The sequence below is a fragment of the Protopterus annectens genome, chromosome 6.part0, assembly GCF_019279795.1.
Source record: "Protopterus annectens isolate FY-2018-M chromosome 6.part0, PAN1.0, whole genome shotgun sequence".
Taxonomy (NCBI): Eukaryota; Metazoa; Chordata; order Ceratodontiformes; family Protopteridae; genus Protopterus; species Protopterus annectens.
The window spans coordinates 1,134,082,329-1,134,095,635 of NC_056737.1; the positions used below are offsets into that span (position 1 = coordinate 1,134,082,329).

Here is a 13,307-nt window from a genome sequence, read left to right on the forward strand (position 1 = left end):
TATCCTAGGTAACCCAGGCTGGGCAACTAGACACCGGATGGCCAGTAGCTTATTGACTCAGGTTTGCTGGGCTTTATGGCGGCCCCAGACTGGCCAATAGGGGCACATATACCCCTCCCACCATTAGCCAAGGGTCCCTGGCGTAGATCAGAGTGGGCTGGGTCCTCAACCCACTTATCACCAGTAACTACTCATGCCCATTTTGGCGACATTAGTCAACATGACTGAATCACCTACAGCCATATTTTACACCGTCAAGTGGCTAGCCCTGCCATGGCGCACAGTCTGTGATCTGTGTTCTCCTATCTTGAGGATGCTGCGCACCACAGTAGATACCCATAGCAGTTGGTCTGTGCAACTCTTCCCCCAATAGGGCACCATGTAGAGTCTTTGCTGCTGCCCCCAGCTTCATTCATTGGTGAGTTTGAGATGGAAATACTCAGCATGTTTTTCGGACATGGGAGAAAACCCACGGAGACACAAGAAGAAAGTGCAAACTCCAAACAGGCATTGGTCGGAGGTCAGGATCGAACCTTGTGCATGGGAGGTGAAAACCTTAACCATTATACCAGCTGATCTCTTGACAAGGCAAGTTTACATTTATATAAAAGTAATCAAACTGTATCAACAAGTTCACATTTACAAATGTTACACTTCACATATGCTGCTATATATCACATAGCCTAAGCAACATTACATACATTATTCAATTCCTGCCCTTTCTTTCTTGTTAAAAATATATTGCTATGTATCACATAACCTAAGCAACATTACATACATTATTCAATTCCTTCCCTTTCTTGTTAAAAAATATATATATTAAACCATTACTTATGACATAGATAAATATATTTATATAAATAAAAACAAGCCACACCAACCCAATCCTAGTTGCAAGCATTTTACATCACAAACCATACTGACACACTCCCAGTTGCAAACATTGTATATCACTTATGATGTACCCAATCATTTTCAGTCCAACACTACGCAGTTCATTTAAGTCCTGCCTTCTTTTAAACCTCATTCCTCCTCTGTATGCATTGTTCCAACAATTCCCATTGCTTCCTATGTAGTTTGCTCCTACACTTTTCTAAAAATCTCAGTTCCATTTGTTTTATCTCTGTTACTGTATTCACTACTTCTAGTATAGTTAGTTTAGATTTTGATTTCCATTTCCTAGTAAATGCTTTTTTGGCAGCCACCATAATTAGAGACAGCAAGGCCTTACAATGTCTAGGCAATTCCGATTTTCTATCATAGCTCAGAAAAATCATCTCCCTCTTCACGCCAATCTGCCCACACAGCATCTCTAACAGAGTATCCCACAGGGAATCCTTAAGGTCTGCCATCTCACTGCACTCCCAGAAAATATGTTCCCAGTTGCCTCTTTCTTCCCTATCACACCTTCATTTTGTGTCTAACAGAGGAAACATTCTCTGGAGTCTACTTGGGGTATAAAAATATCTATGTAAACATTTCCAAGCAAAAATCCTAAATCTTCTAGATTTTGTTGTGTATTTGGGAGACATACATATATCCTCCCATTGTTTCTTTGTGAATTGCTTATCCAATCTCTTTTCCCAATCCTTTCTAACCTCCTCTGATTGATTCTTATAGTTATCATGCAATATTTTATATGTTTTACTAATTATTCCTTTTTTAATCGCAGCTTCTGTTCTAGATTCTACTAAAAACTCTACCAGTGCTGGTCCTTCCTTTCTCAAACAGACCAACTGTTAGTCTCTTTTTCACCTAGTTGACTGGGCTACCCGATTTCTAAAATGACATTGACCAAATGGATAATTAATTGCATTTCATGCCTTATAGGATTCAACCATCCCAAACGCCTTGCTACCATCCCAATCTTCTCAAGCCATTCTTCCCATTCATTCATGTCCATCAACACCATCTCCTTTACCCCCTGCTAACACACCCACCCTGTTATACCCAGATATGTTAACACCAAAACTAAATACTACCAAAAATGGATAAATACATTTCTAAAGCTCATAGCTAGTTTGCCCCACACCCTTACTATTGATGGGGATATCCACCCCATCCCTGGGCCACCATCCTTAGACAACACCAACTCTAATCATAGCATCCCAAACATAAGACAAAGCCTAAATAGACCCCCAAACTCACTATTGACCTGCCACTTAAACATTAGAAGCATCAACAATAAGGTCCACAACGTCCATGCCCTCCTGACAACCTACTCTCCCAACATACTTTGTCTCACCGAAACATGGTTAAAACCAACTACACTAAATAATGAAATTCTACCTCTAGGGTATAATATATTCAGGCTAGATCGTACTACCAAGAAAGGGGTAGGGGTTGCTGTTCTCTATAAAACTACCCTAAATGTTACTCTAGGCAACCTTCAACCACATCTATTTAACAAAGCAGAAATTATGATTTCCTAACTACAAATAAGTAAAAACAAATGTATAAACATAGTATGTGCCTATATTCCCCCAGGTAATAACTCAGGGACCCTAGAAGACATCCTCTACTGGCTATCCAATGCCTACCCCCAAGAAACCATTGTTCTAGGGGACCTCAATATAGATTGGAATACCTGCACTGCAGAAACTCCAACCACCCACGTAACCCTACATGGTTTTACACAAACTATAACCTCCAGTACTAGGATCAGCAAGCCTAACAATAAAGAAAGTATCCTGGACTGGATACTAATTAATAGCCCTCACCACTTGTACAAATCAGGTACTCTCTCTGAAGATCTAAGTGACCATTTCTTAACGTATACTATTAGGCATAAATTTGAATGTCCACATCTACCCACATATAAAACAGTAAGAAATAACAAAAACTTGAACCTTAATAAATTCCTAAAAGAACTTAAATTATGCAATTGGTCAATTCTAAAACAACTACCACTAGAGGAGGCAGTAACACACTTTAATAGCACATTCCTGACCATCCTTGACAACCATGCACCTGCACGCTCTGTTAGAATTAAAACAAAAGTTGCCCCCTGGCTCACTAAAGAAACCAAACTAAAGATCATCCAAAGAAATAATGCCTGGGACACCTGGTGCACCTCTAAAGCCCTACAAGATCAACTAAAAAAAAATCCATATTACTAGACAAAACAACTATTTCTGCCATCTACAGCAGAAACACCACAACAAGCCACAGAAGTTCTGGGCAGGTATTAAACTCTTCCACCCAGGGCAATCCTCTACTCCAACCCCCTCAGCCCCTACCCAAAAATCGCCAGAGTCCATTGCCAACACCTTCAACAGTTTCTTCACAGAAACCATCCAGGCCTTTACTAGCAAACTTAAACCCACTTGTCCTAACGCTGAAACCCTTAAACCCAGTGACGATCTCTCCTTTAGCTTCCAAAATGTTCCGACTTCACTCATTAGAGTCCTAATTAAAAAACTCAAACCAACCACACTTTCAGCTGACCTCCTCCCTGCAGACTACCTGCAAAAAGCTGCTGATGTCATAGCATACCCTGTCACTATTTTGATAAACAGAACCATAACTGAAGCCTCTATCTGGAAAGTATCCCATGTCATACCACTCCACAAAGGTGGCAAATTATAGATCAATAGCTATCCTTTCCCCTCTGGCTTAAGTTATGGAAAAGTGTATCCATAAGCAACTATTACACTACCTTATTCAAAATAATCTTCTGGCCAACTCCCAGCATGGCTTTAGACCACAGCACAGTACCACCACAGCCCTCCTTTCCTTTTCTAATGTCATAAATTCCAACAGTAACAACAACAAACTATCTTCTGCCCTGTTTCTCGATCTTTCCAAGGCTTTTGACATGGTTAACCACCAGCTACTCTTACTTACCCTAAATAAAATATCCCTAAACAACCATGCTATACAATGGGTTTCAATCTTATCTTAGTGGAAAACAGCAAGCTGTCATTTGGTGAGGCAAACTCTCCACCCTTCTCCCCATTACCCTTGGTGTCCCTCAAGGCTCCATATTAGGTCCCCTTATTTTCTCCCTCTTTATCAATGACCTCTACACTGTAATTTAAAACGCAACCTGTATACAATATGCCGATGACTCCACCCTGATCTGCTCAGCCTCTACCTCTACAGATCTCCTTAGTTTAACCCAGAAAACTTTTAATACAGTGGAAAACAGGATCTCTAAAAAAACAGCTAATATTAAACCATAATAAAAGAAAGCTATTGCTCTTCTCCCCTACTTGCAAATCCTCTCAACCTTCGTTTACTATAACATCTAACAATGGGACCATAATCTCACCAGATATGTGTACCAAACTCCTGGGTGTAATAGACAAAAACCTCAAATATGATATGCATGTAAACCAAACGATTAAAACCATTAATAAAAAACTTGGCTCCCTATACAGAAACAAACCTTTTCTCACCCCTCTGCTAGGACTGTCATTGCCTACATCCATCTGCTTGCAAATCTACTCTATGCCTCACCAGTACTCACTAACTTGAACAAAACTGATCTCCGCAAACTCTCTATCTGCTACAATCAAATTGCCAGGTTTGCCACAGGAAATCCCTACAGGACACACCATTGTCAAAACCTACACCTCTTAGGTTGGCTAGACCTCCCCAGGCTAATTCAGTTTAATCAACTTACTGTAGCATTCAAGGTTATTAACCATCCCGAAAAAACGCCCTCCCTTAAAAACATTATCCATCCCTACAAAAATAATAGGCCTCTTCATTCCACTTCAAAACTTTTGGTTCAGTCTGTTAAAGCTAACAACCTATCTGGAGAATCTTAGTTTGCAAATTCAGTAGGCAAAACCTGTAATTCACGACCATCTGACCTTACTCTGAACCCCTCCCTTAATCAGTTCAAAAAAATCTAACCCAGTACCTTGACTAAAGCCTCATCTACTTCCATATCCCTGTAATATCTTATTCAGAGCAACTAACCTATTACACTAAAAGGTTTGAAAAGAGAAACTGTAATATCTTCGCAGATACTCTGTATATAAGCTGCACCTATAGGTTTGATAAGAGAAACTGTAACATATTTGTATATATTTCTGTATATTCTTCATAAGCTTGAAATGTGAGACTGTAACTTGTATGTTAATACAATATGTTTGTGCATATAGTGTAACTTGCTTGTCTTTATCTGTTTGTAAGATGTCCTTCAAGGATGCATCTGCAGTCATAACAAATGGGTTGTCCTGTTCCAAAGTCTGGGTCTGGCCTACTCTTTCTTGCCTCAGCCGATGTCAGAAAAAGTAAATAACTGTTTAACTTGTGGGAAACAAATACCTCATAAAGATTTCCACTCTTACTGCTTACCTTGTTTAGGCCCAGACCATGGCGTAGCAGCCTGTTTAGCCTGTGCTTCAACCCGACGAGCGGGGCGGCGTCGTGGGAGTTGCTGAACAGTTTTGGATCCTCCGACTTCTCAAATTGTAAAAGAAAAAAAAGGCCGACACTCGCGGTCCTTGGTTTCGGTTAAAACCATGCTACCCTAGTTGAATCGGCCTCTGAAGTTTTGCCTACTAATGTGGTTCCTTTAGGACACCATCCCTTTGGATGTCTCTACCCCAAAACCAGCCAAAACTGCTAAATCAGTGCCTGTTAAGCCCCCTCACACAGGCCCAGTTCCAGTTCTCAAATGCTTACTCTGGCAGAGGATCTCATCTCTTTAATAAGGGGATCGATCTCACCCAGACAGGGCCTCTCAGCCTCCTGAAAGAGCAGAGCCCCAGAGCCAGTGTCCTCAGATGATTCTTCTGATGATTCAGACAATACAGACCATCCAGAGGCTCCTTTTTCTACTTATGAAGATTCCGATGCTGAAGAATCTATTCCATCTGCCTCTCCACCAGAGGAATTTTCCTTTGGAGAAACCTTACATGCCATGAGAGAGCAATTCCAATGGCAGGGACAAGATTTCTCAGATTCAAGAAAAGGCTTAGGACCTTTCTACACTTACAACATAGGCCCTTAGCTATACCTCCAGTTCTTCTTGTTGTGGATGATGCATTTAATGATGTTTGCACTGCTCCTGATACTTTACCTCCAGCCCCTGCCAAACCTGATAGGTTTTACAGGGTACCGGGCACTCATCACCACCTATACAAGGCCCCACTTGCAGATCCTGAGACTATCTCCCAGGGGCCTAAGGCACCTCAGCAAAAACCCTCTCCCTTCTGAAAGGGAATCCAGGTCCTTAGAGAGATGGGGTAAAAAGTTTACACCTCTGCTACTCTCTCAGCTAGAGCTTTGAACTGTCAGTTTCATATGATCCAATACCAAGAGTTTATGCTTGATCAGTTAACTAAGAAACTGTCCTCTGATGATTCCTTAGATAAGAAATATGTTCTAGAAATGGTGAATAACATTCAGCAGGTTAGTAACCATTCTTTAAAATGTGGCTATGATGCACTGGAGGCTTCATTTAGATCAGCCATGACTGGCACAGTTATAAGAAGGCATGCATGGTTGAAAGAACAGGTCTTGCCTGATCATGTTAAAGCAAAGCTGTTAGATGCTCCTATGGATAAGGCCAGTCTATTTGGTTCTCCTGCCCAGCAGGTAATGAAGAAAATGGAAGAGCAAAATCTGTACAAACAGTTAAAGATTTCTTACAGGTTCAGCCCCCAAGGTTTAGCAGGAACTGGCCTTCCAAGAATTGGTCCTTTCCAGACTCCTCTAAATCTCAGAGAGGCAGGAATAGGCGTTCCAGAGGCAGAAATCAATCCAGAGGAGGTGCCTACAGAGGCCAGTGGCAAGGCAACAACCAGCGAGGCACAGACACAACCACTGCCACTGCAACAGGACAATCACAGTGACTTGGCTCTGACACGCCTACCAGGGAACAAATAGCAGCACCCTTAGGTGGAAAGTTAGCCTTATTTTCAAAAATTGGCACTATATCACAAAGACAAGTGGATTTTGCAGACTATAGACCAAGGCTACAGGTTTCATTTCCACACCTTACCAGTAAAAGAGGAATGCCAAACCTACCTCCAAATCAGAAAACAGAAGCTCTAAAACAGATAGCTCAATTAACAAAATGAGAGCTGTGGAAAGAGTACCACCAACAGAGCAGGGCAAAGGATTCTACTCCAGACTCTTCCTAGTACCAAGAAAAGAAAAGTTGGAGACCTATTTAAACACATTCATCATTGTTCCAAAATTCAAAATTCTGACCTTGCAGCAAATTCTTCCCATGCTGGGCAAGGAGTGTTGGCTGGTAACTCTAGATCTCAAGGAGGCATACCTGCACGACCAAATTGCAGAAGATACCTCAGATTTCTTGCAGGATCAGAGCATTATCAATTCTCAGCATTGCCCTTTGGCTTATCTACTGCGCCCAGAGTATTCACAAAATGCCTGGCATCAATCCAAATTTATCCATACCTGGGACAACAAAAGCAAGCTGACAAAAGACTTACAAAGAGTCATTTGCTTACTACAAGCCCTGGGATACACAGTCAATTTAAAAAAGTCAAGACTAATACCATCCCAAACAAGAACATTCTTGGGTGCAGAATTGGACACAGTAAAGCAGATGGCATTCCTAACTGCAGAAAAACAAGAACAACTCCTCTTTACTTCTTGGCATTAACAAAGCAGAACAAACTAACAGCAAGGAAAGTACTGCAGGCCTTGGGCTTCATGGCATCATGCATAATCCTGGTCCCCCATGCCAGACTGCATATGAGAAACTACAGTGGTACCTAAAGAATTTATGGTCTCAACACAGGCACAGCTTAGAAACCGAAATTCCACTAATCCCATGCCTGAAACAAGAGTTCCTATGGTGGGCTCAAGCATGCCAGTCAAACCCAGGCTTGTCCTTCCAAAACTTTCAAGCAAGCCAAACCATCACAAATGCATACAAGGATTATGGACCCCAGATCAACTGCACCTGCACATAAATCAAAAAGAAATGCTGGCAGTAAAACTAGCAATCCAGAATTTCAGACCATTCCTCAAAGAAGGCCATTTGATGATAAGGACAGACAACACCACAGTCATGTGGTACATCAACAAACAGGGAGGCACTCATTCATACCCCTATGCCGAATGACTCTGGACCTATGGAATATGGCTCTGAGCTACAACATTCAGTTACAGGCAATATTTGTGAAAACATCCTAGCAGACATGAACAACCTCGGATGCTCACGAATGGATGCTACACCCGGACATCTTCAAGGCCATCACACAGAAATGGGGAATGCCACAAATAGACCTATTCGCATCCCCACTCAATCACCAGCTCAAGAAATTCTGCACAAGGACATACCACCCACTTGCATGGAAGGTGGACTCTCTATCCTTCAGTTGGAAAGGCCTGACAGCATATGCATTCCCACCTCTTCCCTTGATGCACAAGGTACTGCTGAAAATCAACCAAGGATAATTCTGATAGCTCCAAATTGGCCAAGACAACACTGGTATCCATTGCTGAGGAGCATGTCTCGGAACAGAACGTGGACACTACCCCTGATGCCTTTGATGTTAACTCAGAACAACTACAACATCATGCATCCAAATCTAAAAACTCTACAACTGACTGCCTGGATCATTACATAACAGCAACTAACAGATTTATCCCAAAGGGTTAAAGACATTATCCTGGGAGGGCCGACAAGAAGGAACTATGCAGGGAAATGGAAACGGTTTGTCATTTGGAGCACTGCAAGAGGAAAAGATGTGTCAAAGGTAGATATTGCCAACATCCTGGAGTATTTGGCAGAGCTTCTCCATACAGGCCTGTCCTATTCCTCCATCAAGATACATGCATCAGCTATTTCTGCAGAATACAGTCTTCTCACATCCTCTACTCAGGCAGTTCCTCAGAGGAATCAAGAATGTAAAACCTCCTAGGAAACCACCATTACCAGCATGGGACTTGAACTTTGTGCTAGAAAAATTGACACTCCCTCCATTCGAACCAGCAGCAACAGCAGATCTTCAACACCTATCCTGGAAAACTGCTTTCCTACTGGCAATTACCTCAGCAAGAAGGGTTTCGGAACTGCAGGCCTTAATGGCAGTACAACCCTTCCTAATCTTCCGTCAAGATAGAGTATCCATGAGAACTAATCCTACATTTATGCCTAAGGTGGTATCCAGAGTGTCTCTAAACCAGGCAATCCACCTACCTACCTTCTTTCCCAATCCACAGAATAGGATACTACCTGGACAGAACCAAGGGCAATAGAAAACTGACCAGCTTCAAGGAAAAGCAATCTCCAAACAGACAATCTCCAAGTGGATAGGAAATTGCATAAGATTCTGTTACTCCTACCATGGAAAGCCAATTCCACAGAACATAAGACCTCACTCTACAAGGGCTACAGCCACTACCACAGCTTTCTCTACTTGGACCTCCGTGCATACATTTGCCAAGCATTATAACTTACCTCTATACTCTAGATCCCGAGCAGGGTTTGCCACTGCTGTACTGCAAGGTATCCTAACTACACCATAATTCTATTTCCTCCTCCCTAGTTTGGCTATGTTATTCTGCAGATGCATCCTTGAAGGACATAGTACAGTTTTGTACCTACCATAAATGTAGATGTCGAACAGGATAGCATCTGCAGTCAGGATTACCCTCCTTCCCTCTGTGGTACTCCTAGGGTATTTACCCTAATAGCTAGCTGGGGGTCTCTTATGGTGTATTTGTTTGTATATATGTACATACATGCTTATTTTGGAAACATTGGCATTCATCCAAAATTTAGCTTTCCAAGAGGGCAACTGGCATCTGGGGCAAGAAACACCTGATGCCTTTATACCGAAGACCAGCAGAGATGACGTCGGGTGAAGTGAGGCCAGACCCAGACTTTGACAGGACAACCCATTTGTTATGACTGCAGATGCTATCCTGTTCGGACAAATACATTTATGGTAGGTACAAAACTGTACTTTTGGAGCTTTTCTCCCCGGGCCTCCACTGAAAATGGACATGTATCCAGTCGGACTATCCTGGTCAACAAATGTAAAATAAAATAAATAAAATTTCTTGGATGTATTCTCAACAAGGACTTTCTCTACCAAACCCACCTAAGGCCCATTCAAATAGATCCATGGCCACCTTATCTGTCTTCTGGTCTACAACTTCCATTGACGATATTTGTGCACCAGCCACCTGGTCTAATGCTCATACATTTATTACTTATTACAAATTGGACATAATTTCCAGAAGCAGAGCTGCTTTTGGTTCAGCAGTTCTTTGTAATATCCTACCATGAGGACCAATCAAGATTTTACATATCTGGGGACTCTGTCCTGTACTCTGAGAAAAAATGAAAAGGACAACATCTGATATTAAGGTTATGTACTCATCATAACTAGGTATCAGTGTTGTCCATTTTCATTTTTCCTTCCCCCTTGCTATCATCTTCTGGAGTGACCTGATGGACCTTCGGAACCTGTACTTCCAGGTTTGAGCCCTGGCTTAATTTCTCTGTTTTTCTACTTTTATATACTAAAAATTTTAAGGCAGCAAACTCAATCTGAGGTATTCAAGATGGACTAGGCCATTGTGGGTAGAGGGAGGAGCTCGAGAGTTGGATCTGAAGTCTGTAGAATGCAGCAGAGCCAAACCTGAGGTCAGATCTGTAACCCATACATTGAGGAAGATTGAAAGTGGACAACACAGATGACTAGTTATGGTGAGTACATAACTTTAATTTCTGTTCTTATGCTCTGTTGTGTGTTATAGGAGTGAAAAGTGATGTGTTTTATCAAAGTGAATGGATGTGTTTCTTTCATGTACATTGATTATTTCCTTGTGGTGTTTTTTTTTTCCAGAGATCACTAGTCAGTGGGATAAGGGAATTTATCCTTTTTCCTCCTGTTGTGTGATCTTGGTGCAGAGGATATAGCCGGACTTGCCCTTCTACAAAAACACATTTTTTTGGGGTTTTTTTTAGTTTGCTTTAAGAGTTTTATTGAATTTGACAAACCCCTTTATTTTGAGTTTTGTTATATTAATTCAAGATATAATGTTCATTGAAGAATTGATATAGAGCCCACATTTATGACATTTTCAGTGTGTCATTTGTGAGGGGATTTAATAGAAAATGGTGTTCTCTTTCCTTTAAGCTCACCACCCAATCCAGGTCAGTAGTAAGTAGCACACGCATTAGCCTTTTTGCTGTGACTGTGTTTTGTTTTAAAACATTAGAATTCCCTTAATAATAAACCATTTTTACTACAGTTTTTGTGAACCAGTGTTCATTAGTTATCAGGTTTCAAAAAAGGTAGAAAACGTGATTGCAATATTGGTTATAGCATCAGACAGTGTTACTAGTGCATCATTACAAGTAACCACAGGTGGTAAAAGTATATCATTATCTTGTGTTTTAGGTATGTCACAACATGTGCATTTTCTCCTTTGCTGCATTTATTTGCAACTGGATCTATGGACAAGACTTTGAATGTGTGGCAGATTGGAGAAGAATCACCTGGAATTGGTCAGTAGAAAACTTGTTTTATATTTCATTGTAAGTTATATGTACAAACATTTGATATTTGTTCAGCATTGAATAGGTTGTTTCTTGCAGAAAAGCTCTGATGTCCTTCTGTATCACTGTTGCAGTATTCTTCACTTTGGGGATCGCCTGCCAAGTATAGTCCAACCTTTAGCTCTTGTATGCGCTGTACATCACACACATGCTCCCCCTACAGGACAGGTAGATTGATTTGGGAGCAATTTCTCATGACCGGGTATAGATTTCAGGACAAACCAATTTTTTCTTATAACGTTCTCAATTGTTCTGCTCAGTCTATTGTATTATAATTGAGAATGTTATAAGATAAAATTGGTTTGTCCTGAACTCTATACCCAGAAATGGCTCCCAGATCAACCTATGTTTACCTGTCGTAATTGTAATAATTTGAAACAACTATTATGTTACAAAGATTTTTCATTTGAATAATACACAAGGAATTGAATTTAAGAAAAAAGGTACTTTTCCATGTTACAATTGCTCATGTTGTACGAGTATTAATCAGTGCCCAGAATTTATACATCCTATGAGTGGCAGGAGATTCATTTTTCATCACACATCTTTTTGGGTAACATGAATTCCAGGTAAGCAAAAGTAAACAAGACCAACAGTAAAAAAAAAAAAAAAAAAAAAAAAAAAAAGACCCCTGCGGGGCACTTATCTGACAGCTAGGTATTCAGCACAGCAAAGGGTGTTCAGACCAACGAGTGATGATGATGTTTAGACTGGCCACATTTCTGCAATGGGTGCTGCTCATGAATTTGACTTCAGGGTCATATCTATTGTATACCCAGGTATTAGACGTGGAGACCATGTTAATAATGTGGACATGAAAGAATATGAATGAATAGTGAGGCTTGAAGCAGATAAAGACCCGGGCTTAAATAAACAAGTTACATTAAAACCTAGTCTAAAAAATAAACAAAGGAAAATTAGAAAAAAATGAGAGGAAGATATGTTTATACTTCTTATCCCTCTTATCACTGTTTCTGTATCTTTAAGAACTGGGTGTTCACCTTAATCATTTAATGGCTGTGTCATGTGCTATTAGTATAAATGTTGGTTTTAACTTTTTTTGTGTAAGATACTGAGGAAGGATGCTTTTGATATCCGAAAGCTTTGTCGTTTTTTAATAAATTTTATTTGGCTTGACGGTGTGGAGAGATTTTCTTTTTTGCTGTTGCATTGGTGTTTCTCTCTCCACCTTATCGCTTGTTCCACATTTTTACTGTTTGACTCCACTATTCATATGCTACCTGTAGCCAGACTTCATATGAGGAAAATACAGTAGTTCCTAAAGTCAGTATGGCTCCAACACTGTCATCCACTGGATTTTCTAGTCCCTTTTCTACCATGCCTCAAACTACAGCTTCAGTAGTGGATTCAAAAGTTGTCTCTCAACCAAAGACTTTCTTTTCATTCCCCAGTTCTGTCTCAGGAACTTTTCTTGGATGCCTCAAACACGGCGTGGGGAGTCTGTTTTGTTTCCCTCAATGTCCATGGTCTCTGGCTTCCTCATCAAGGGTCAGACCACATCAACATGTTCAAATCCCCATAAGAAAAATCCAGTACCATTTTCTTGCAAGCTATAGGTCCCCCTCTATGACCCAGGAAACCCATAACATGTATTTAAACTTATTGGAAACACTCACCATCCAACTCAATGCAGTAGTCATGGGCAACTTCAATTACCCCACTGTTAACTGGGAGTCTTTTATGTACAGGCTCAAAGATTCAGAGATTTTGTTAACACAAACTCCCTGGACCAGATTGTCAATACACCAAGCAGGGGTGCAGTCATTCTGGAGCTGGT

The 13,307-nt window shown here is 40.8% G+C and overlaps 1 protein-coding gene across 2 annotated transcripts in view; it reads left to right on the forward strand.

Moving 5' to 3' along the window:
- Positions 1–13,307, forward strand: part of WDSUB1 (WD repeat, sterile alpha motif and U-box domain containing 1) — an 885,392-nt gene that overhangs the window by 683,429 nt on the left and 188,656 nt on the right. For both annotated transcript variants that reach the window (XM_044074750.1, XR_006365236.1), the window contains exon 8: positions 11,352–11,458. In XM_044074750.1, coding sequence (XP_043930685.1) covers positions 11,352–11,458 — 107 coding nt within the window. The remainder of the gene's footprint in view (positions 1–11,351; positions 11,459–13,307) is intronic.